Source organism: Pseudophryne corroboree, chromosome 4, assembly GCF_028390025.1.
Source record: "Pseudophryne corroboree isolate aPseCor3 chromosome 4, aPseCor3.hap2, whole genome shotgun sequence".
NCBI lineage: Eukaryota > Metazoa > Chordata > Amphibia > Anura > Myobatrachidae > Pseudophryne > Pseudophryne corroboree.
The window spans coordinates 126,970,696-126,995,773 of NC_086447.1; the positions used below are offsets into that span (position 1 = coordinate 126,970,696).

The 25,078-nt window shown below is 50.0% G+C and overlaps 1 protein-coding gene across 1 annotated transcript in view; it reads left to right on the forward strand.

Moving 5' to 3' along the window:
- Window positions 1-25,078, forward strand: part of NOL10 (nucleolar protein 10) — a 163,150-nt gene that overhangs the window by 98,912 nt on the left and 39,160 nt on the right. Inside the window, exon 14 of the mRNA XM_063915418.1 lies at window positions 23,892-24,018. Coding sequence (XP_063771488.1) covers window positions 23,892-24,018 — 127 coding nt within the window. The remainder of the gene's footprint in view (window positions 1-23,891; window positions 24,019-25,078) is intronic.

Here is a 25,078-nt window from a genome sequence, read left to right on the forward strand (position 1 = left end):
CCGACATGGACGACACAACTCACAGAGGTTATGTCCCTGCTGACTGGGGAACTTAAAGCCTCTCGGGAAGATAGGGAGGCGGCCCGGTTCCGACAGCTTGTCCCGGTACCGGAGCCAGAACCTGCATGGGCTGTCTCATTGGCAAAGTCAGTGGAAGGGCTTTCTAGGGCTATGATCCCTTCCCAAGCCCCGTCCTTTAGCCCCCCTCAACAGGCTTCTAAAAAGAGATTGCTAGCCTCTGTGTTGCAGGACTTTGACGATGATATGCCTCAATTAGATGAGGCGGGGTTAGATGTACAGGATATACAGGATGTTGATATACAGGATACTGATGAGGATCAGGTATACGGAGACTCTGAACCAGTAGCTCAGGGTATAGAGGCTCTTATTACTGCTATTCGCTCAGTATTACAGGTGGAGGAGACTGGGCAGGACGCCTTACGCCCTTCAAGGTTTGGCACCAACCAATGCCTGCCAGTGACTTTTCCAGTTTCGGAGGAGCTGGATGCGCTCATAACGGCAGCCTGGAAACATCCAGACGCAAAATTTCAGGTATCAAGAAAACTGTTGTCTTCTTATCCTTTTCCCGCAGATAGCAGGACATGTTATGAGACCTCTCCGATGGTGGATCCTTTGGTATCTCATCTGTCCAAAAAGACGGTCCTACCAGTTCCGGGTGCAACTTCGCTTAAGGAGGCGTCAGATAGGAAGTTGGAATCTACCTTAAAGAATATTTACTCTGCGGCAGGGGTATTACATCGCCCGGCGCAGGTAGGTTGTTGGGTCAACAAGGCGATCGAAGCTTGGGCGGAGCATTTGTCCTCTGGAATTCGTGACGAATTGCCGGCGGATCAATTGATAGAGTTGGCGGAACACATCCGTGAATCAGCCCTTTATCTTTGCGAAGCGTCCAAGGACATAGGTATTCTCGGAGCTAGAATTTCCACTTTAGCAATTGCGGCCCGCAGAGCTCTCTGGCTCCGGCAGTGGCAGGCGGATACGGAATCCAAAAGGGCGGCAGAAGCGTTGCCCTTTACGGGTGAGTTTCTGTTTGGTAAGGATCTGGATGCCTGGATCTCTCAGGCCACCGGAGGTAAGTCGACTTATCTTCCTTCTGCTGCTCCAGCCACTCGCAGGCCATATAGGGGTCCCTCTTTTCGATCCTTTCGTGCCCCTTCCAGGTTTCGAGGCCAGGCCAGGGGTGGAGCTTCTACCTTCCGTGGCCGTAGAGGTTCCGCAACCTCAGCCCAGTCAGAGGTTAAGTCCTCTACCACTAACACCGCATGACGGGCTTCTCTCCCACCTGGGAGATCACAGGGTGGGTGCTCGTCTGTGGGATTTCAAGGAGGTCTGGATACAGTCCTGCCCAGACGCTTGGGTCCGGGATCTAATCACTTGCGGTTACAAGCTCGATTTTCAGGAACAACCGCCCCAGCGGTTTTTTACCACGGGTTTGCCAGTTTCCGACAACCAAGGAGTTGCCTTACAGGCAGCGGTCCAGAGGCTTCTATCCGCAAGGGTGGTGTTCCCTGTTCCCTCTCATCATCGGAAACAGGGCTATTACTCAGGCCTGTTTCTGGTACTGAAGCCGGATGGCTCGGTCAGGCCAATCCTGAACTTGAAAGATCTCAATCCGTATTTGAAGGTATTCAAGTTCAAGATGGAGTCCCTCCAGTCTGTTATTGCGGGGTTGGAAAAAAACGAGTTTCTGGCATCCTTAGACATCAAGGATGCATACTTACATGTTCCCATTTGGCCTCCTCATCAGGCTTTTCTCTGGTTCGCAATACAGGACGCTCATTTACAGTTCCAGGCCCTTCCTTTCGGTCTCTCTTCTGCTCCCAGAGTGTTCACAAAGGTCATGGCGGTCATGATGGCCCTACTTCGGAAGCAGGGTGTGACAATTGTTCCCTATCTGGACGATCTGCTAATAAAAGCAAGCTCAGCAGAACGGTTACTTCAGAATATCTGGATCACACAGTACCTTCTGATTCGACACGGGTGGATCCTGAATTTCCCGAAGTCTCACTTATGCCCCTCACAACGGCTGTTGTTTCTGGGGATGATTCTCGACACAGTCCGTCAGAGGGTTTTCCTTCCGCAGGACAAGATACTGTCTCTGCAGACACTGGTAAGATCGGTTCTTCTACACCGTCGGGTGTCAGTGTATCTGTGCATTCGCCTTCTGGGAAAGATGGTAGCAGCGTTCGAAGCTCTTCCGTACGGTCGCTTCCACTCTCGACCGTTTCAGCTGTGTCTTCTACATCAGTGGTCAGGATCTCATCTGTTCCTTCATCAGCGGCTGACGCTATCTCCAAAGGCACGGTCGTCGCTGCTCTGGTGGCTCCAGTCGACACATCTGTTGGAAGGAAGACGGTTCGGTATATGGGATTGGACTCTCCTCACCACGGTCGCCAGTCTGCGAGGTTGGGGGGCAGTGACCCTGGAACATCGGTTTCAGGGGCGCTGGTCAATCCACGAATCCGCTCTCCCCATAAACATTCTCGAGCTAAGGGCGGTGTACAACGCCCTGCTTCAGGCACATCACCTACTGCGCGGTCGAGCGGTCAGAGTTCAGTCCGACAACACCACGACGGTAGCGTACATCAACCGTCAGGGCGGCACTCGCAGCCATGCGGCGATGAGGGAGGTCACCAACATCCTTCTCTGGGCGGAGAAGTATGCTCTGTCCTTGTCGGCAATATTCATTCCGAGAGTGGACAGTTGGGAAGCCGATTATCTAAGCCGCCAGGACATGCACCCGGGAGAGTGGTCACTACATCCCCAGGTGTTCTGGCAACTGGTACGCCGGTGGGGAAAACCACAGATCAACCTCATGGCTTCCCGCCGGAACCATCAGTTGCCTCTTTATTACTCTCGGACAAGGGACCCGGCGGCGGCGGGCGTGGATGCCCTCACGGCTCCTTGGAATTTCCGGTTCGTTTACCTCTTTCCTCCTTTCCCGCTGTTGCCGAGGGTTCTGCAACACATCAAGAGAGAAGACGCTCTGGTCCTCCTGGTGGCTCCGGATTGGCCACGCAGGGTTTGGTACTCCACCCTACACCTGTTGTCAGTGGCCGAGCCTTGGCCCCTGCCACTACGAGACGACCTTCTACAACAGGGTCCTTTTCTTTATCCAGACTTACGCAGGCTACGTTTGACGGCGTGGCTGTTGAGAAAGCCATCTTGAAAAGGAAGGGGATTCCTCGTACAGTTATACCTACTATGCTTCGGGCTAGAAAGTCAGTCACATCTTCTCACTACTACCGCATTTGGAAGGCTTATGTAGCCTGGTGTGAACGTCGATAATTTTCTCCTTACGTGTATAGCTTAGCCCGTCTTCTCCGTTTTTTGCAGGCGGGTTTTTCAGTAGGCCTAAGACTGGGTTCACTAAAGGTGCAGGTCTCTGCTCTTTCGGTTTTCTTCCAGAAAAAGTTAGCCTTGCTGCCTGAGGTTCAGACTTTCTTTTAAGGGGTTCTTCGAATACAGCCTCCCTTCCGTCCTCCGACAGCGCAATGGGACCTCAGTCTGGTCCTGTCTTTTCTGCAGTCTTCATTGTTTGAGCCCCTGGAATCAGTAGAGATAAAATATCTCACCTGGAAGGTGGTTCTTCTCCTGGCGCTGGCTTCAGCTAGACGGGTGTCGGAACTTGGGGCTCTCTCTTGTAGGTCTCCTTACCTGGTGTTTCATGCGGATAGGGCCGAGCTTCGTACTCGTATGTCCTTTCTACCTAAGGTGGTGTCTGATTTTCACATCAATCAGCCGCTTGTGGTCCCGGCCCTCTCGGGGGACTCTCCGGATTCGAGATCATTGGACGTTGTCAGGGCGCTCAAGATCTATGTGGATAGGACTTCAGCTATTCGGAAGTCAGATTCATTATTTGTTCTATACGATGCTGCCCGCCGTGGTTGGCCGGCTTCTAAGCAGACCTTGTCTCGATGGATTCGACTGACCATCAGACAAGCTTATTTGGCAGCTTCTCGGGAACCTCCATCTTCCATTTTAGCGCACTCCACGCGCTCTGTGGGACCTTCGTGGGCGGCTGCCCGTGGGGTCTCCATGACTACTTTATGTCGGGCGGCTACTTGGTCGGGCCGACATACGTTTGTCAAATTCTACAAGTTTGTCACTTTTGCAGCCTCGGCATCTCAGTTTGGCCGAGCGGTTTTACAGGACTCTCAGCGCTCTCCCACCCGTTTTGGGAGCTCTGGGACGTCCCCATTGTAACTGCGCTCCAGTGGCCCCTAGTGGATGAAGGAGAAATCAGGATTGTGGTACTTACCGATAAATCCCTTTCTCCGATTCCACAGGGGCCACTGGACGCCCGCCCAGCGCTGTTTCCTCCTTGTTTTTTGCTTAACGGTTTGCAGATCAATATATGACTGCTTGTTGAGTTCAGGTTAGCCTGTTTTTTGTTAGGTTCTGTTCCAGGTTTGGTTTGTGTTATCCTGGTTTACAGGGCGTCATTAACCTCCTCTACCTTAAGGTTTGTTTATTACAGCTCTCCTCGGGCACAGTTTTACGTAGACTGGCTTGGAGGGGAGATAGTAGGGGAGGAGCTAGCCACAGTATTAGAGTTTTAAAGTGCCAGCTCCCAATTACTGCCTACTATTTCCCCATTGTAACTGCGCTCCAGTGGCCCCTGTGGAATCGGAGAAAGGGATTTATCGGTAAGTACCAAAATCCTGATATCTCCGCTGACAGGACACTGAGCTCCTGAGGGTGGTGATCGTTAGCCGCCCCAGGCGACCGCTCACTCCCGCAGCATGCCGCCACCCCCTAACAGAGCCAGAAAATTCCGGTGGCGAGTGAGTCACCGGCGCCCCAGCAAGCGGGGAGCCGGTGTGAGGATGGCAACAGGGTGGGAGCGCAGTACTGACTGTGCTCCGGAGGCTCAGCGGTACACAGTGCGGCGCTATAGGGGGCGCCCTGAGCCGGCGCCTATACACTACACTGGTCACCAAGGCTGTCAGGGACCTCTGTAACATTGCCAGCACCATTCCTTAGGCCAGTATAAAGATGTGAAGTGCGGGAAGCAGCGCCATGTTCAGGGGGCGGAGCTTCTCAGAGCGGACCCAGCAGCGTTCGGCGCCATTTTCCTGCCTGCAGATCCAACTACAGAGACGCTGACAGGGAGTGCTGCCCCTCCATGCAATTCCAGCTTTCCTGTGTGGTACCGGGGGTTGTAGAAGGGGAGGGGGGGGGGGGGGGGGGGAGGCTGTGTAATTACTGTGTAGTCTATTAAGGTACACAGTCAGCGCCAGGTAGTTGTATTATATCTACCTAGGGAAGCGCTGTGTGTGTGCTGGCTCCAAGCTCTGTGTTTCTCTGTGGCATACTTGGGGGGAAACTGTGTCTGACATTTCTCTAACGTCCTAGTGGATGCTGGGGACTCCGAAAGGACCATGGGGAATAGCGGCTCCGCAGGAGACTGGGCACAAAGTAAAAGCTTTAGGACTAGCTGGTGTGCACTGGCTCCTCCCCCTATGACCCTCCTCCAAGCCTCAGTTAGATTTTGTGCCCAAACGAGAAGGGTGCAATCTAGGTGGCTCTCCTGAGCTGCTTAGAGTAAAAGTTTAAATAGGTTTTTTATTTTCAGTGAGACCTGCTGGCAACAGGCTCACTGCATCGAGGGACTTAGGGGAGAGAAACGAACTCACCTGCGTGCAGAGTGGATTGGGTTTCTTAGGCTACTGGACATTAGCTCCAGAGGGACGATCACAGGCCCAGCCATGGATGGGTCCCGGAGCCGCGCCGCCGGCCCCCTTACAGATGCTGAAGCAAGAAGAGGTCCATAAATCGGCGGCAGAAGACTTTCCTGTCTTCATAAGGTAGCGCACAGCACTGCAGCTGTGCGCCATTGCTCTCAGCACACTTCACACTCCGGTCACTGAGGGTACAGGACGCTGGGGGGGGGCGTCCTGGGAAGCAATGAATTTACCTTAGTTGGCGAAAAATACATCACATATAGCTCCTGGGCTATATGGATGTATTCAACCCCTGCCAGTTTTCATGTAAAAAGCGGGAGAAGAGCCCGCCGTGAAGGGGGCGGGGCCTATCTCCTCAGCACACAGCGCCATTTTTCCCACACAGCTCCGCTGGTAGGAAGGCTCCCAGAATCTCCCCTGCATCCTGCAACTACAGAAACAGGGTAAAAAAGAGAGGGGGGCACTTATTTGGCAAAATAACAGATATAAGCAGCTATAAGGGATAGACACTTATTGTAAGGTTGTCCCTATACATATATAGCGCTCTGGTGTGTGCTGGCAAACTCTCCCTCTGTCTCCCCAAAGGGCTAAGTGGGTCCTGTCCTCTATCAGAGCATTCCCTGTGTGTGTGCTGGGTGTCGGTACGTGTGTGTCGACATGTATGAGGAGGAAAATGATGTGGAGGCGGAGCAGAGTGTCTGTAACAGTGATGTCACCACCTAGGGGGTCGACACCTGAGTGGATGTACTGTTGAAAATTACGTGACAGTGTCAGCTCTATATAAAAAAACAGTGGTTGACATGAGACAGCCGGCTACTCAGCTTGTGCCTGTCCAGACGTCTCATAGGCCGTCAGACAGATGGCAGATACAGACGCCGACACGGATACTGACTCCTGTGTCGATGGTGAAGAGACAACCGTGATTTCCAGTAGGGCCACACGTTACATGATTGAGACAATGGAAAATGTTTTATACATTTCTGATAATACGAGTACCACCAAAAAAAGGGGTATTATGTTCGGTGAGGGAAAAACTACCTGTAGTTTTCCTGAATCTGAGAAATAAAATGTGTGATGATGCGTGGGTTTCCCCCCGATAACAATTAATAATTTCTTAAAAAGTATTGGCTGCATACCCTTTCCCGCCAGAGGTTAGGATGCATTGGGAAACACCCCCTAGGGGGGATAAGGCGCTCACACGCTTGTAAGAACAAGGGCTCTACCCTCTCATGAGATGGCCGCCGTTAAGGATCCTGCTGATAGAAAGCAGGAGGGTATCCAAAAAAAGGTATTTACACACATACTGGTGTTATACTGCGACCAGCTATCGCCTCAGCCTGGAGGTGCAGTGCTGGGTTGGCATGGTCGGATTCCCTGACTGGAAATATTGATATCCTAGATAAGGATAGTATATTATTGCCTATAGAGCATTTAAAAGATGCATTTCTATATATGCATGATGCACAGCGGAATAATTGCCGACTGGCATCAAGTATAAGTGCGTTGTCCAATTCTACCAGTAAAATGGTCAGGTGATGCGGATTCCAAACGTCATTTGGAAGTATTGCCTTTGAAAGGGGACATTTGGGGTCGGTCTTTTAGACCTGGTGGCCACGGCAACAGCTGGGAAATCCACGTTTGTACCCCAGGTCGCCTCTCAAAATAAGACGCCGTATTATCAGGCGCAGTCCTTTGTTGGCAAGCGGACAAAAGGTTCCTCTTTTCTGCTCGTGACAGAGGGAGAGGAAAAAGGCTGCAGAGATCAGCCAGTTCCCAGGAACAGAAACCCTTTCCAGCCTCTGCCAAGCCCTCAGTATGACGCTAGGGCTTTACAAGCTCAGGCACGGTGGGGGCCCGTTCTCAATGAATTTCAGTGCGCAGTGGGCTCACTCGCAAGTAGACCCCTGGATCCTTCAGGTAATATCTCAGGGGTACATATTGGAATTCGAGACGTCTCCCCCTCGCCGTTTCCAAAAGTCGACTTTACCGACGTCTCCCTCTGACAGGGAGGCAGTTTTGGAAGCCATTCACAAGCTGTATTCCCAGCAGGTGATAATCAAGGTACCCCTCCTGCAACAGGGAACGGGGTATTATTCCACACTATTGTGGTACCGAAGCCAGACGGCTCGGTGAGACCGATTCTAAAATCTAAAATCTTTGAACACTTACATACAGAGGTTCAAATTCAAGATTGAGTCACTCAGAGCAGTGATTGCGAACCTGGAAGAAGGGGACTACATGATGTCTCGGGACATCAAGGATGCTTACCTTCATGTCAAAATTTACCCTTCTCACCAAGGGTACCTCAGGTTTATGGTACAGAACTGTCACTATCAGTTCAGACGCTGCCGTAGGGATGGTCCACGGCACCCCGGGTCTTTACCAAGGTAATGGCCGAAATGATTATGTTCCTTCGAAGGAAGGGAATTTTAGTTATCCCTTACTTGGACGATTCCCTGATAAGGGTAAGATCCAGGGAACAGTTGGAGGTCGGTGTAGCACTATCTCAGATAGTGTTGCGGCAGCACGATTGGATTCTCAATATTCCAAAATCGCAGCTGGTTCCGTCGACGTGTCTTCTGTTCCTAGGGATGATCCTGGACACAGTCCAGAAAAAGGTGTTTCTCCCGGAGGAGAAAGCCAGGGAGTTATCCGAGCTAGTCAGGAACCTCCTCAAACCGAGCCAAGTCTCAGTGCATCAATGCACAAGGGTTCTGGGTAAATGGGGGCTTCCTACGAAGCAATCCCATTCGGCAGATTCCACGCAAGAACTTTCCAGTGGGACCTGCTGGACAAATGGTCCGGGTCGCATCTTCAGATGCATCAGCGGATAACCCTGTCACCAAGGACAAGGGTGTCCCTCCTGTGGTGGTTGCAGAGTGCTCATCTTCTAGAGGGCCGCAGATTCGGCATTCAGGACTGGGTCCTGGTAACCACGGATGCCAGCCTGCGAGGCTGGGGAGCAGTCACACAGGGAAGGAATATCCAGGACTTATGGTCAAGCCTGGAGACATCACTTCACATAAATATCCTGAAGCTAAGGGACATTTACAATGCTCTAAGCTTAGCAAGACCTTTGCTTCAAGGACAGCCGGTGTTGATCCAGTCGGACAACATCACGGCAGTCACCCACGTAAACAGACAGGGTGGCACAAGAAGCAGAAGGGCAATGACAGAAGCTGCAAGGATTCTTCGCTGGGCGGAAAATCATGGGGATAGCACTGTCAGCAGTATTCATTCCGGGAGTGGACAACTGGGAAGCAGACTTCCTCAGCACGACCTCCACCCGGGGAGAGTGGGGACTTCACCCAGAAGTCTTCCACAGGATTATAAACCGTTGGGAAAAACTCGACAGGTATTGCGCCAGGTCCAGGGACCCTCAGGCAATAGCTGTTGACGCTCTGGTAACACCGTGGGTGTACCAGTCAGTGTATGTGTTTCCTCCTCTGCCTCTCATACCCAAGGTACTGAGATTGATAAGATGGTGAGGAGTAAGCACTATATTCGTGGCTCCGGATTGGCCAAGAAGGACTTGGTAACCGGAACTTCAAGAGATGCTCACGGAGGATCCGTGGCCTCTACCTCTAAGAAGGGACCTGCTCCAGCAAGGACCCTGTCTGTTCCAAGACTTACCGCGGCGGCGTTTGACGGCATGGCGGTTGAACGCCGGATCCTGAAGGAAAAAGGGCATTCCGGATGAAGTCATCCCTATCCTGATCAAAGCCAGGAAGGATGTAACCGCAAAAACATTATCACCACAATTGGCGAAATATGTTGCGTGGTGCGAGGCCAGTAAGGCCCGACGGTGGAAATTCGACTGGGTCGATTCCTACATTTCCTGCAAACAGGAGTGTCTATGGGCCTGAAATTGGGGTCCATTAAGGTTCAAATTTCGGCCCTGTCAATTTTCTTCCAAAAAGAACTAGCTTCAGTCCCTGAAGTTCAGACGTTTGTAAAAGGGGTACTGCATATACAGCCTCCTTTTGTGCCTCCAGTGGCACTTGGGATCTCAATGTAGTTTTTTTTTGGATTCCAAAAGTCACATTGGTTTGAACCACTTAAATCTGTGGAGTTAAAATATCTCACATGGAAAGTGGTCATGCTGTTGGCCCTGGCCTGGGCCAGGCGCGTGTCAGAATTGGCGGCTTTATCCTGTAAAAGCCCTTATCTGATTTTCCATACGGACAGGGCGGAATTGAAGACTCGTCCTCAATTTCTCCCTAAGGTGTTTTCAGCATTTCACTTAAACCAACCTATTGTGGTGCCTGCGGCTACTAGGGACTTGGAGGATTCCAAGTTGCTGGACGTAGTCAGGGCCCTGAAAATATATGTTTCCAGGACGGCTGGAGTCAGAAAATCTGACTCGCTGTTTATCCTGTATGCACCCAACAAGCTGGGTGCTCCTGCTTCTAAGCAGACGATTGCTCGTTGGATTTGTAGTACAATTCAGCTTGCACATTCTGTGGCAGGCCTGCCACAGCCAAAATCTGTAAAAGCCCATTCCACACGGAAAGTGGGCTCATCTTGGGCGGCTGCCCGAGGGGTCTCGGCTTTACAACTTTGCCGAGCAGCTACTTGGTCAGGGGCAAACACGTTTGCTAAATTCTACAAATTTGATACCCTGGCTGAGGAGGACCTGGAGTTCTCTCATTCGGTGCTGCAGAGTCATCCGCACTCTCCCGCCCGTTTGGGAGCTTTGGTATAATCCCCATGGTCCTTTCGGAGTCCCCAGCATCCACTAGGACGTTAGAGAAAATAAGAATTTACTTACCGATAATTCTATTTCTCATAGTCCGTAGTGGATGCTGGGCGCCCATCCCAAGTGCGGATTGTCTGCATTACTTGTACATAGTTATTGTTACAAAAATCGGGTTATTGTTGTTGTGAGCCATCTTTTCAGAGGCTCCTTCTGTTATCATGCTGTTAACTGGGTTCAGATCACAAGTTGTACGGTGTGATTGGTGTGGCTGGTAATGAGTCTTACCCGGGATTCAAAATCCTTCCTTATTGTGTACGCTCGTCCGGGCACAGTATCCTAACTGAGGCTTGGAGGAGGGTCATAGGGGGAGGAGCCAGTGCACACCAGCTAGTCCTAAAGCTTTTACTTTGTGCCCAGTCTCCTGCGGAGCCGCTATTCCCCATGGTCCTTTCGGAGTCCCCAGCATCCACTACGGACTATGAGAAATAGAATTATCGGTAAGTAAATTCTTATTTTTCCTGTGTGTAAAACAATGATAAAAGGGAGAGTCCCATGCGCTTGTAGCAGCTAGTAATATAATTACTTCAAGAGGTATCCTTAACCCCTCACCAATAGTTAGTGGAGGAGGGAATCCGGCTGGTGAGGACGTTTACCAATTGCACTGACGGCATACCCGGGACCGCCAGATATAATTTAAAGAGCGCACTTGAACTGTTTATATTACAGTTCCAATCTATTTGGTAATTATCCCTTTATCACCTGCCTGGGAAAGCCTCCTTATAAATTGATGTATGCCTTGCACTGCACTTTATGAATTTTGCTGAATGTTGTACCTATTGTAATATTGCATCTTTTAATTTTATTTTTATTGTACCGTTTGTTCACCTATGTGCATTAAAATTGTGTTACACTATATGCACTTTTTTCTTTTTCCATACTCCCATTTGAATACGGGACGGTACATGAGAACTAATTGGACAAGCGCTGGTTAAGTTATTACTTCATTTTTCTCTATATTTTCCTGTGTGTGTGTGTGTGGGTGTATGTTTTCTCACATAGCCATGTCAAGGTCTTATGCTGCAGAGGACATTTCTTCTCCAGAGGAATCAGTTCCACATACCCAGGAATGTAATGTCTTGTCTCAGATTCCCATTACTGAGCCGCAATGGCTAACTTATATTAAGGAAATGATCTCTCAGATATCTACTAGGGTAGCTCATACTTAGATTGAAACTCACGTTTTATAGAATTCTATGGCTGTCTGGTCAGGTTCTGTTCCAATTTCTTCCAAATCCTCTAACATATACCCACAGAAACGTGCTCTTGCCCAGATTATGCAATATGACACGGATACCGACTCTGACACAGTAGACGGTGATGGGGATGTGCTAAGGGGGGCGGCATCCCTGGTAAAGGGGGTGCAGCTCATGATTGAGGCCATGAGAGATGTGTTAAACATTGCGGACACACCACCTGAGCAGGTTGAGGAGGCTTACTTCACCGATAATAAGAAAGCCTCGCTAACCTTCCCTGCGTCAAAAGATTTAAACACTTTATTTGAAATAGCCTGGGAAACCCCGGAGAAAAAATTCCAGATCCCCAAAAGGGTTCTGGTTGCTTTTTCCTTCCCTGAGAAGGATAGAAAAAAATGGGAAAACCCACCCATAGTTGACGCATCTGTGTCCAGACTGTCAAAAAAGGTGGTTTTACCTGTCCCTGGATCTACTGCGTTAAAAGAACCGGCTGTTCGGAAGATTGACACTACGCTCAACTCCATATGCACTGGTTCAGGGGTGGCGTTTTAAGGCCTACTATTGCCTGTGCATGGATTTGTAAAGCTATAGTAAGGTGGTCAAGCACGTTTCTAGAGGATTTAGATACAATGGATAAAAGTGACATTGAACTGTTTTTACGTAATATACAGGATTCTGCGGGGTTTATGGTGGAGTCCATGAAGGACCTGGGTACGCTGAATGCAAGGATATCTTCTATGTCGGTCTCAGCTCGCAGGGGACTCTGGCTACGCCAATAGTCTGCAGACGCGGAATCCAGGAGAAGTGTGGCGAACCTACCCTACACAGGTCAGGCTCTATTTGGGGAAGCGTTGGATGCGTGGATTTCCACAGCAACCGTGGGTAAGTCACCTTTTCTTCCCTCAGCTACACCTTCTACGAAGAAACCCTTTTCTTCATCTGCATCGCAGTCCTTTCGGACTGCTAAGACAAAAAAGTCCAAACCTGCTACCGCTTTCTTTAGAGGTTGACATGCAAAATCCAAAAAACCTGCACCTGCAGGCTCCCAGGACCAGAAACCTGCTTCTGGCACCTCAAAATCCTCAGCATGACGGTGGACTCCGAAGCCTGGAAGACGGGCTGGTGGGTGCCGAGACTAAGACGTTTCAGCCACGTCTGGGTGTCGTCCGGCCTGGATCCCTGGGTACAGGATATTGTGTCCCAGGGGTACAGACTGGAGTTTCAAGAACTTCCGCCTCACTGATTCTTCAAATCAGGCTTGCCAGCTTTACTGGGAGACAGGGCTATCCTACAGGAAGCCATCCAAAAATTGGAAAAGTCACAGGTCATTGTCCCAGTTCCACCTCGTATGCAAAACAAGGGTTATTATTCGAACCTTTTCGTGGTACTGATACCGGATGGTTCGGTCAGACCGATTTTGAACTTGAAATCATTAAACTCTTACCTGAGGGAGTTCAAATTCAAAATGGAATCTCTGAGAGCGGTGGTCTCAGGGCTGGAGGAGGGAGAGTTTCTGGTGTCCTTGGACATCAAGGATGCATACCTCCACATTCCGATTTGGCCGCCGCATCAGGCTTATCTCAGATTTGCACTGTTAGACAGTCACTATCAGTTCCAGGCACTGCCATTTGGTCTCTCCACGGCACCGAGGGTGTTCACCAAGGTGATGGCAGAGATGATGGTTCTCCTCCGCAGACGGGGAGTAAACATAATTCCATATCTGGACGATGTGCTGATAAAGGCATCGTCCAGGGAGACGACGTTACAGTCCATAGCTCTCACGTCTCATCTGCTCAGAGAACATGGTTGGATACTAAACTTTCCAAAGTCACATTTGGAGCCGACAAGGAGATTGTCTTTCCTAGGGATGATCCTCGACACGGACGTGTAGAGGGTGTTTCTGCCGTTGGAGAAAGCGTTGGTGATACAGTCAATGGTCCGGGATGTCTTGAAGCCTGCCCGGGTATTGGTTCATCAGTGCATTCGCCTTCTGGGGAAGATGGTTGCCTCCTACGAGGCTCTACATTATGGAAGATTTCATGCTCGGTCATTCCAACTGGATCTCTTAGACAGGTGGTCGGGATCTCACCTACACATGCACGTCTGTCGCCGAAAGCGAGGATTTCACTCCTCTGGTGGCTGCAACTGCCTCACCTTCTGGAGGGCCGCAGGTTCGGGGTTCAGAACTGGATCCTTCTAACCACGGATGCAAGTCTCGAAGGTTGGGGCGCAGTCACCCAAGGGGTAACGTTCCAAGGAAGGTGGTCAAGTCAGGAATTCCTTCTTCCAATAAACATCCTGGAACTAAGAGCCGTGTATAATGGTCTTCTACAAGCAGCAAACCTTCTGCAGGATCAGGCTATTCAAGTGCAGTCGGACAATGTAACGACGGTGGCCTACATAAACCGACAGGGCGGAACGAAGAGCAGAGCTGCAATGTCAGAGGTGACAAGAATCCTCCTCTGGGCAGAAAGGCACACGGTGGCGCTGTCAGCAATCTTCATTCCGGGAGTGGACAACTAGGAAGCGGACTTCCTCAGCTGGCACGATCTCCATCCAGGACAGTGGGGTCTTCATCCGGAGGTGTTCACAGAAGTGACAAGTCTTTGGGGTGTACCTCAAATAGACATGATGGCCTCCAGTCTCAACGGAGGTACTGTTCCAGAGTGAGGGCCCCACAACCAGTGTCGGTGGACGCCCTGGTAACTCCGTGGGTGTTCAAGTCAGTGTATGTGTTCCCTCTACTTCCACTCATCCCAAGGATTCTAAAGCTTGTAAAAAGAATAAGAGTTCAGGCGATCCTCATTGCTCCGGACTGGCCTAGGAGGGCTTATACGCGGATCTTCTGGAGTTATTACTGGAAGATCCGAGGCCTCTTCCTCTTCGAGAGGACCTTCTGCAACAGGGGCTGTTCGCTTATCAAGACTTACCGCGGCTACGTTTGACGGCATGCAGGTTGAAAGCGAGATCTTAGCTCGGAAAGGGATTCCAAGCAAAGTTATTCCTACCCTGATACAGGCTAGGAAGGGAGTGTCACTGACCTGGTTTGGGAGTGTTGTGGACTCGGGGCTTCTTCCGATGACCGGGAAGGGGAACCGCTACTGGGTCGCAGTAGAGATGGCCGGATGTAGGTCTTCCTCATGCAGGATTAAGACGGCAAGCAGGAAGCACAGAGGAATTCTTGAAGGTCTCCTGAAAGACAAGACTTGTAGAAATACTGAAGGCTGAGGTACTGAGATATTGAAGGCACTGTGGTGTTGGAGACACTGTGGTGCTGGGAGTACAGGGAGTGCTGGGAGGCACTCGGAGGCACGAGGGTGCTTGGAGGCACGAGGGTGCTTGGAGGCACGAGGTGCTTGGAGGCACGGAGGTGCTTGGAGGCACGGAGGTGTTTAGAGGCACGAGGTGTTTGGAGGCACGAGGTGTTTGGAGGCACGGAGGTGCTTAGAGGCACGGAGGTGCTTGGAGGCACGAGGTGCTTGGAGGCAGGGAGGTGCTTGGAGGCAGGGAGGTGCTTGGAGGCACGAGGTAATTGGAGGCACGAGGTAATTGGAGGCACGGAGGTGCTTGGAGGCACGGAGGTGCTTGGAGGCACGGAGGTGTTTGGAGGCACGAGGTGTTTGGAGGCACGGAGGTGCTTAGAGGCACGGAGGTGCTTGGAGGCATGAGGTGCTTGGAGGCAGGGAGGTGCTTGGAGGCAGGGAGGTGCTTGGAGGCAGGGAGGTGTTTGGAGGCACAGAGGTGCTTGGAGGCACAGAGGTGTTTGGAGGCACAGAGGTGTTTGGAGGCACGAGGTGCTTGGAGGTACGGAGGTGCTTGGAGGCACGGTGGTACTTGGAGGCACGGAGGTACTTGGAGGCACAGAGGTACTTGGAGGCACGGGGTGCTTGGAGGCACGGAGGTACTTGGAGGTACAGGATGCTTGGAGGCACAGGATGCTTGGAGGAACAGGAGATCACAGGGACGAGGGAGCTCTGGAATCACAGCTTCCGCAGGAGAAACGAAGATACTCAGGCACCGGATCTCTGCCTGGTGTCTGGTTTTAAATCCCCCGCCCTAGCCTGATTGGCGGAGCAGGCAGGTGACGTCAGACCTGCTCCGCCTCCTTGCCCTCGCTCATGATGGCGGCGTCCTTGCTTCCGGGAAGCCGCCGGAGGGACGCGCCGACCCGCCGCCGAAGACCGCCAGGAGAAGAGAGGTGCCGGGCAGACCAGGCCACCCGCAGGGACAAGCGCGGTCGCCGCTGCCCGAGGTGCGTGACAGTACCCCCTCCTCCAGGAGTGGCCCCTGGACACTTCCCGGGCTTAGTCGGATGTCTGGAGTGGAAGATCCGAACCAGACGAGGAGCCGTTACTTCAGTAGCCTCAATCCAACTTCTCTCCTCAGGACCATAACCCTTCCAGTCCACCAAGTACTGTAATTTTTTATGAAGATAACGAGAGTCAAGAATAGCTTTGATTTCAAACTCCGCTCCAGCTTCTGCCACTACAGACGTTGGCCTAGGGAATGCTGAGTGGAACCGATTCAGAATGAGGGGACGGAGTAGAGAAACATGAAAGGCGTTAGGTATTCGAAGATGGGCAGGCAAACCCAGTTTACAGACCACAGGATTTAAGACTTGTAGCACCGGATAAGGACCGATGAACCTTGGAGCGAATTTCATGGTGGGCACCTTCAACCGGAGATTACGTGTGGACAGCCATACCCTGTCCCCAACTTTATATTGAGGTGCGGCTCGCCGTTTCTTATCTGCGAAGAACTTGTACCGGACAGAAACCTTCTTAAGATTAGCATGAACCTTTCTCCAAATTTGTCCAAAGTGTTGTAGAGTGGACGCTACAGCAGGAACCTCTACTATCGGAAGGCTTGGAAATTCTGGAACACGGGGATGGAACCCGTAGTTGACGAAGAATGGTGATTCCCCAGTGGAAGAATGAAACAAATGGTTATGGGCAAACTCCGCCCAAGGCAACAACTCCACCCAGTTGTCCTGTGAAGGAGAGAGATACAAACGAAGAAAAGTCTCTAGATCTTGATTGACTCGTTCCGTTTGACCATTTGTTTGGGGATGATAAGCGGACGAAAACTTAAGTTTAATTTGTAGGGTTGAACAGAGGGCTTTCCAAAACCTGGCGGTGAACTGTACTCCACGGTCAGAAACAATCTCTTGTGGCAACCCATGCAAACGAAAATGTTCTCGGATAAACAGTAGAGCCAGTTTCGGAGCTGTCGGGAGACCAGTCAAAGGCACAAAGTGTGCCATCTTCGAAAAACGGTCAATGATAACCCAAACGGTGTTGCAACCCTTGGAACAGGGCAAGTCTGTGATGAAGTCCATGGAAATGTGAGTCCAGGGTCTCACAGGGATAGGCAGAGGACGAAGTAACCCTGCAGGAGACAGACGAGGAGATTTATGTTGTGTACATTGGGGACAAGAATTAACGCAATCTTGTACATCCTTCCTCATGGTGTTCCACCAGTAAGACCTTTGCAGAAACTTGTACATCTTCTGGGCACCGGGATGACCGGAAAACTTGGAGTTATGAACCCACAGTAGTATTCCTGGCCGGAATCTAGCTGGTACGGACATTCTTCCAGGAGGAGGAGCTGGAGTAGTTAAAGCAGCAGAGACAGAAACTGGATTCAGAATTAAACCCCGCTCAGGAGGTTCATCCTCGTCTGTGGAAACTTGTGAACGGGAAAGCGCATCTGCTTTAATATTGAGAGTCCCGGCCCGGTACTTGATAATGAACGAGAATCGGGAAAAGAAAAGTGCCCATCTCGCCTGGCGAGGATTCAAGCATTGTGCGGATTTGATGTACAGCAAATTCTTGTGATCCGTGTAGATGGTAAACACATGTTTAGCCCCTTCCAGAAGATATCTCCATTCTTCCAAGGCAGATTTGATAGCCAAGAGTTCCTGGTCTCCAATAGTGTAATTTCGTTCGGCCGGAGAGAATTTACGAGAATGGAAGCCACACGGATGTAATTTCTTATCAGAGGAGTACTGGGAGAGAACAGCCCCAACCCCGACTGAAGATGCATCAACTTCTAAGAAGAAGGGTTCATCGAAATTTGGTTGTTGGAGAACTGGAGCCGTCATGAAAGCTAACTTTAAGTGAGAAAAAGCTACAATGGCTTCCGGAGGCCACAAACTTGGATTAGAACCCTTCCTCGTCAGGGCGGTAATGGGCGCAACAATGGTGGAGAAACCCTTAATGAATTTCCTGTAGTAGTTCGCAAAGCCCAGGAACCTTTGTATTGCTTTCAAAGAAAGAGGCTGAGTCCAGTCACGAATGGCAGACAGCTTTTCCGGATCCATGCGAAGCTCCGTCCCCGAGATGATATAACCGAGGAACGGAATAGATGTTACTTCAAAGGTACATTTGGAAAGTTTGGCATAGAGATGATTCTCTCGTAAACGGTGGAGCACCTCTTTGACTTGAGTCCTGTGTTCGACAAGATTCTTGGAAAAGATCAGTATATCGTCCAAATATACCACAACACTCTGATACAGCATGTCACGAAAGATTTCATTGACGAATCCCTGGAAAACCGCGGGAGCATTACTAAGACCAAACGGCATCACCAAGTATTCGTAATGCCCATCTCGGGTATTAAAGGCAGTCTTCCATTCATCCCCCTCTCGGATGCGTATAAGATTATAAGCTCCCCTCAAGTCGAGTTTGGAAAAAATGCGGGCACCACGAACCCTATCAAATAATTCTGTGATTAGTGGCAAGGGGTATTTATTCTTAATAGTAATGTCGTTTAAGCCGCGGTAGTCGATGCATGGTCTCAACCCCCCGTCTTTTTTCTTCACGAAAAAGAAGCCCGCACCAGCAGGGGAGGAAGAGGGGCGAATAAATCCCTTGAGCATATTGGACTTAATATACTCCGACATGGCTTGAGTCTCGGGAAGAGACAGAGGATATGTGCGACCACGGGGTGGCGTCTTCCCTGGGACAAGGTCAATAGGGCAGTCCCAAGGCCTGTGAGGTGGTAACAGGTCAGCAGCTTGTTCCGAAAATACGTCCTTGTACCCTTGATATGCCTCCGGAATGTGCTCTTCATCCGTTTTGGAGGTGACACGGAGCGGACAAACAGGAGTAAGACAATTAGTGTGACAAAAGGAACTCCAGGACAGAATTTGTGACGACTTCCAGTCGATGTGGGGATTATGACTTTTTAGCCAAGGCATTCCAAGAACCAGATCATGGGGCATTTCTGGGATTACCAAGAGTTCCAAATCTTCCTGATGTAGAGCCCCGACCTGCAGCTTAACTGGCCCCGTGCGCCACATTATAAGACCTTTGGAAATTCTAGTCCCGTTGATAGCCGTCAGTGAAATTGGCCGCTCGATAGGCCGTAACTTTAAACCCAAGAACCCTGGGCACAGAAGGAAGAAATGAAGTTCCCTGCAGCTCCGGAATCCAATAGGGCTTCACAAGACTTGGAGACTAAATCGGAGACTAGAGTTACTGGAAGCAAACAGTCCGAAGTTGGAGAAGCTTTTGTCGTAACCCCCAGCTTGACTCCTCCGGAACAAGCTAGGCCTGCCCGTTTCCCGGACGAGATTTACAAGATTTAAGAAAATGATCCGCGGCTCCACAGTAAAGGCAGAGTTTACCCTCACGACGACGCTGTCGTTCTTCCGGAGACAGTCGGGATCGGTTAATTTGCATGGGCTCATCTGAGCTAGGTGAGGCCACCGGTCTAGGAGTAGGATTCCGGAACCTGGAACGATCCGGACGGCTACGTTCTCTTCTACGCTCCTGCATCCGAAGATCCACCTTGACGCAAAGAGAAATCAGATCTTCTAATGGATCCGGCAGATCTCTGGTAACCAGCTCATCTTTCAGCCGGTCGGAAAGACCGTTCCAGAAGGCAGCTCTCAGAGCGTCATTATTCCAGCGTAGTTCGGAAGCAATGGTCTGGAAATGAACCACGTACTGACCCACGGAACGGGCGCCCTGTCGAACACGGAGCAAGTCGGAAGAAGCAGTGGTCATTCTGCCGGGTTCGTCGAAAATCCTTCGAAAGGACGAGATGAAGTTGGTATAGTTGGAAACCATGGGATCAGATCGTTCCCATAATGGAGAAACCCAATCCAAAGCAGAACCTTCCAACAGAGAAATAATATATGCTACCTTGGACCGGTCTGTAGGAAAGTTGTGTGCAAGTAGCTCGAAATGTACCTCGCATTGGTTCAAGAAACCACGACAATTTTTAGGATTCCCATTATAGCGGGACGGAGTAGGCAGCTGAAGGCGTGGAGTGATACCGGCCGATGGTTGAACATTGCTGGCAACGGCAACTGGTGCGACTACTGGAACAGGTGCCGGAATTACTGAGGCTAGAGACGCCTGAATCTGATCCAGACGCCCGGACAACTGCTGGAGGTACTGCATCACCTGGCCTTGTGCCGCTTCCTGACTTTGTACTCGAGAAGCCAGGTTCTGGATGGCACTTGAGTCCGTGTTCCGATTCCCCGGGTCCATGGGGCCTGAGTATACTGTCACTGACCTGGTTTGGGAGTGTTGTGGACTCGGGGCTTCTTCCGATGACCGGGAAGGGGAACCGCTACTGGGTCGCAGTAGAGATGGCCGGATGTAGGTCTTCCTCATGCAGGATTAAGACGGCAAGCAGGAAGCACAGAGGAATTCTTGAAGGTCTCCTGAAAGACAAGACTTGTAGAAATACTGAAGGCTGAGGTACTGAGATATTGAAGGCACTGTGGTGTTGGAGACACTGTGGTGCTTGGGAGTACAGGGAGTGCTGGGAGGCACTCGGAGGCACGAGGGTGCTTGGAGGCACGAGGGTGCTTGGAGGCACGGAGGTGCTTGGAGGCACGGAGGTGCTTGGAGGCACGGAGGTGCTTGGAGGCACGGAGGTGTTTAGAGGCACGAGGTGTTTGGAGGCACGAGGTGTTTGGAGGCACGGAGGTGCTTAGAGGCACGAGGTGCTTGGAGGCAGAGAGGTGCTTGGAGGCAGAGAGGTGCTTGGAGGCAGGGAGGTGCTTGGAGGCAGGGAGGTGCTTGGAGGCAGGGAGGTGCTTGGAGGCACGGAGGTGTTTGGAGGCACGAGGTGTTTGGAGGCACGGAGGTGCTTAGAGGCACGGAGGTGCTTGGAGGCAGGGAGGTGCTTGGAGGCAGGGAGGTGCTTGGAGGCACAGAGGTGCTTGGAGGCACAGAGGTGCTTGGAGGCACCAAGGTGTTTGGAGGCACGAGGTGCTTGGAGGTACGGAGGTACTTGGAGGCACGGTGGTACTTGGAGGCACGGAGGTACTTGGAGGCACAGAGGTACTTGGAGGCACGGGGTGCTTGGAGGCACGGAGGTACTTGGAGGTACAGGATGCTTGGAGGCACAGGATGCTTGGAGGCACAGGATGCTTGGAGGAACAGGAGATCACAGGGACGAGGGAGCTCTGGAATCACAGCTTCCGCAGGAGAAACGAAGATACTCAGGCACCGGATCTCTGCCTGGTGTCTGGTTTTAAATCCCCCGCCCTAGCCTGATTGGCGGAGCAGGCAGGTGACGTCAGACCTGCTCCGCCTCCTTGCCCTCGCTCATGATGGCGGCGTCCTTGCTTCCGGGAAGCCGCCGGAGGGACGCGCCGACCCGCCGCCGAAGACCGCCATGAGAAGAGAGGTGCCGGGCAGACCAGGCCACCCGCAGGGACAAGCGCGGTCGCCGCTGCCCGAGGTGCGTGACAGGGAGTAACAATGTAAAAAGTTATATCATATGCGCTAAAACACTTGATGGGTATACAGACAAAATTTCAGACCGGTTTGTTTCCAAATGTTCCAAAGATCGCAGTTTCAATAGGATTTCTCCATAAATAGGTACATGTGGAGAAAAAACAAAATAAAGATCTCCAATGTGTAGTAGTTCCTTTCAAAATATGAGAAATGATGTGGCGTGACTATGGGGTATCGAGTATCCACTCCTTTGTGTCTTTATGTGGTGTTATGGGACCACCCGGATAGTGTCTTGATCAAAAACCACAAAATGCTCACTTTCTTGCTTACTTTAGAATGCGTGAACGAACTCCTATAAAGGTTTCTTTCAACTTCTCCAAAGAAAACCCCCTTCACTGGGTAACTTGCTTTTATAAATGTTTCTCCAGATGATGGTATGTATAGGAGAAGAGAAAAAATACCAATGTGTAGTGGTTCTCTTGAACCATATATAGTAGGTGGGTGAGGTATATGAGTTATAATATAACCCTTTTTCCTTTGTGTCTAATGAAATATTCAGGGACCACCCGAAATGTGTGAAGGGTCACCAATACAAAATGCTTACTATTGCTTACATCAACACAGGTAGATATATACATATAAAGGTATCTTTCAGACTTGTGTAGAACCCCCAAAATCTTGATTTTTCTAACATAACATGCTTACACGTATGCTTACTTGAAGTGTGCAGGGTATGTTCCTATAGCGGTTTCTTTCAATCGCCTCCGTATGGTATCTCCACCAAAAAAGGCCGTTTTATGATAAAAAAACGGATTTTTATTGTATACAAAATACAGATTTAAAACATGTAAAACAAAAAACAAAAAATCCTATAAAATGAGAGCGAGGGTCACCTTAATTAGGCAGATGTAGTAATCCCAGTGGAAGGTAGGAAACACAATAGGGCCCAAATGCTCTCACCAATTCCACTGGGTGCCACAAAAAAGGAAGGTTACCAAGTTCTCACAAAAAGCATGCCACCAACGCGTTTCGACTACTTAAGTCTTCCTCAGGGTGATGTTCCTCAGGGAAACATAAAACGGCTTTTTTTGGTGGAGATACCATACGGAGGCGATTGAAAGAAACCGCTTTGCTGAGCGGCTACTTGGTCTGGGTCGAACACGTTTGCTAAGTTCTACAAGTTCACTTGGTCTGGGTCGAACACGTTTGCTAAGTTCTACAAGTTCGATACTTTGGCCTCTGAGGACCTACAGTTTGGTCAAGCAGTTCTGCAGGAGTCATCCCCATGGTACTAACATGGACCCCAGCATCCTCTAGGACGTAAGAGAAAATAGGATTTTAATTACCTACCGGTAAATCCTTTTCTCATAGTCCGTAGAGGATGCTGGGCGCCCGCCCAGCGCTTCGTTATCCTGCAAGGGTTACTTGGTTCGGTACTTCTTTGTTTCTTAGTTAAGTACTGCGTTTTTACTGGGTTCAGTAATGTTTCAGCCATTGCTGAGTTTCAGGCTAGTTAGCTTGGTTTCCCTTGTTTGTGTGAGCTGGTATGAATCCTGCCACTATCTGTGTATAATCCTTCTCTCAAAGTTCTCCGTCTCCTCGGGCACAGTTTCTAGACTGAGTCTGGTAGGAGGGGCATAGAGGGAGGAACCAGCCCACACTATTAAACTCTTAAAGTGCCAATGGCTCCTAGTGGACCCTTCTATACCCCTATGATACTAAAATGGACCCCAGCATCCTCTACGGACTACGAGAAAATGATTTACCGGTAGGTAATTAAAATCCTATTTTTTGGGTGGGTTGGGGGGGGGGGGGGGGGGGAGTTAGTTGGGTTTTCTATTTGTAACTTTTTTATTTTAAAGACGTTTTGTTAATGATTTATCAAACTTTTTCTGAGCCAAAGGGAGAAAGTCCTTTTTTTTTTTCCATGTGCGTAAAAACAACTTGTAGCTCATCTTGCCACATAGCAATCAGATCACAGGTGTACTGTAGAAGCTAATGAAAACCAACTTCCTCGGCCGCTTTTAGATAACGGTCCCAAATCCTGCATGGACTGGTTAGTCAGGTTTTGTCCTATATAGACAGACAGACAGACCGACCGACCAAACTGGTCCCCAAGCAACCGACGATTCAGACCAACATTTGATTGGGATCTATTTGATGTTGTTCGGCTATGGTGGAAAATATATTTAGATTGTTAGTCCTTACACTTTGGACCCAACGTGTGGGTCTGCACTTTGATGGACAGTAAAAAAAAAAAAAGAATTAATGGATTCGAATAATAGTGTGAACTTAATATATGTTATTATTCCCCTGTTTGTGTTGTGTACCTGTGTGGTATGTATTCTCAGTCACTGTATTGAATTGCATAACACTGAGCTAGGGGTTAGAATACTTTGGGCACATAACTGTATATGGGGGAGATTTATCAAGTACCGACCAATAAGCTTCAATCTCTCCAAGATTTGATAAATTTCCCCTGGTATGTCCTGCGTCTTGATGCACAAACATGGCTGTACTGTGGTTTCAGGCGCTGGGCCCTGCTCCCAGGTGGTGCTCCTTCTTGGACAATCTGACTGAGGAGTTGGAGGAAAACCCGGAGAGCACGGTGTACGATGACTACAAATTTGTCACGAAGAAAGATCTGGATGACCTTGGTGAGTAATATCTACCGTGTGATGTAATGGCACATGGAGAACACCCAGCACACTTCTACAAAGTGCTTCCATCTGCGTTTATATAATCGTGTGGTTTTCCTCCCCCGTAGCTTTTTAGAAAAGTACATTTATAGTTCCTCAGTACAGAGCTGGCGTTTCAAGGGGACTAAGAGAGATCCAGGCTTCAGCGCCAAAGTAGGCCCATCTTCCTAACCTATATTAGTTTACCCATTCTGATTATATAACATTGTACAGCACATTTAAATATTTGTGTTTCCCAAACACTTCAGAAAATAAATTTAAATAAAATGATTTAATAGGGAACCGGTTTAAAGATAATAGAATATTGCACCATATTAGACACTGATAAAATTGCTGATTAATACATTAAAGAAAAAAAAAGAAAGCATATCCTTCCATCAAGAGTCCTTAATATGGCTCATTGATTAGAGATCGTGTCTGTATAAAGTGAGATTGTAAGTAAGGGTTATGATGTAGATGACCCCATAGGACAGCTGTAACATTGATCTGGCTAATGCAAAGATTTGATTATGGAGCATAAACAATTGTGAGCAAGGTTGAGGAAAGTTCCACTAGAAACCATGTAGAAAGTTACACTCCTAGTGATAGCGTAGTGACTGCACCGCCTCCACAAGACTGCGTGCTATGCCAGTCTAGGCTCCCTGAGAGAGGAGTTACAGATGTGTCCTTGTTTACTGTTGCTTCAGTTGCACCAAATAGCCCCTCTCCGGGTGCCAGGTGCCATGGAGCAGATGTAAGAAATTGTTGATATGGGAGAGAAGTGGTATCAGTGCACGTCCCCCATGTATAACAGCGACAGTGTGCGCTACATGACGGGTGCTATGCCAGGTGTCATTGCCCATGCACCACAGCCAGGGACATCGCTGGCTGTGGCGGCACCGGGCTGCATGTGAGATCTCGCGAGACTTGCAAGATCTCGAACACGCCTAGTGAGCCAGCCAAGGGTGATAAACAGCGCATCTGCACGAATTTTCACTAGCCCCCCCAATATGTGCTGGTAACATACATTTACCACCAT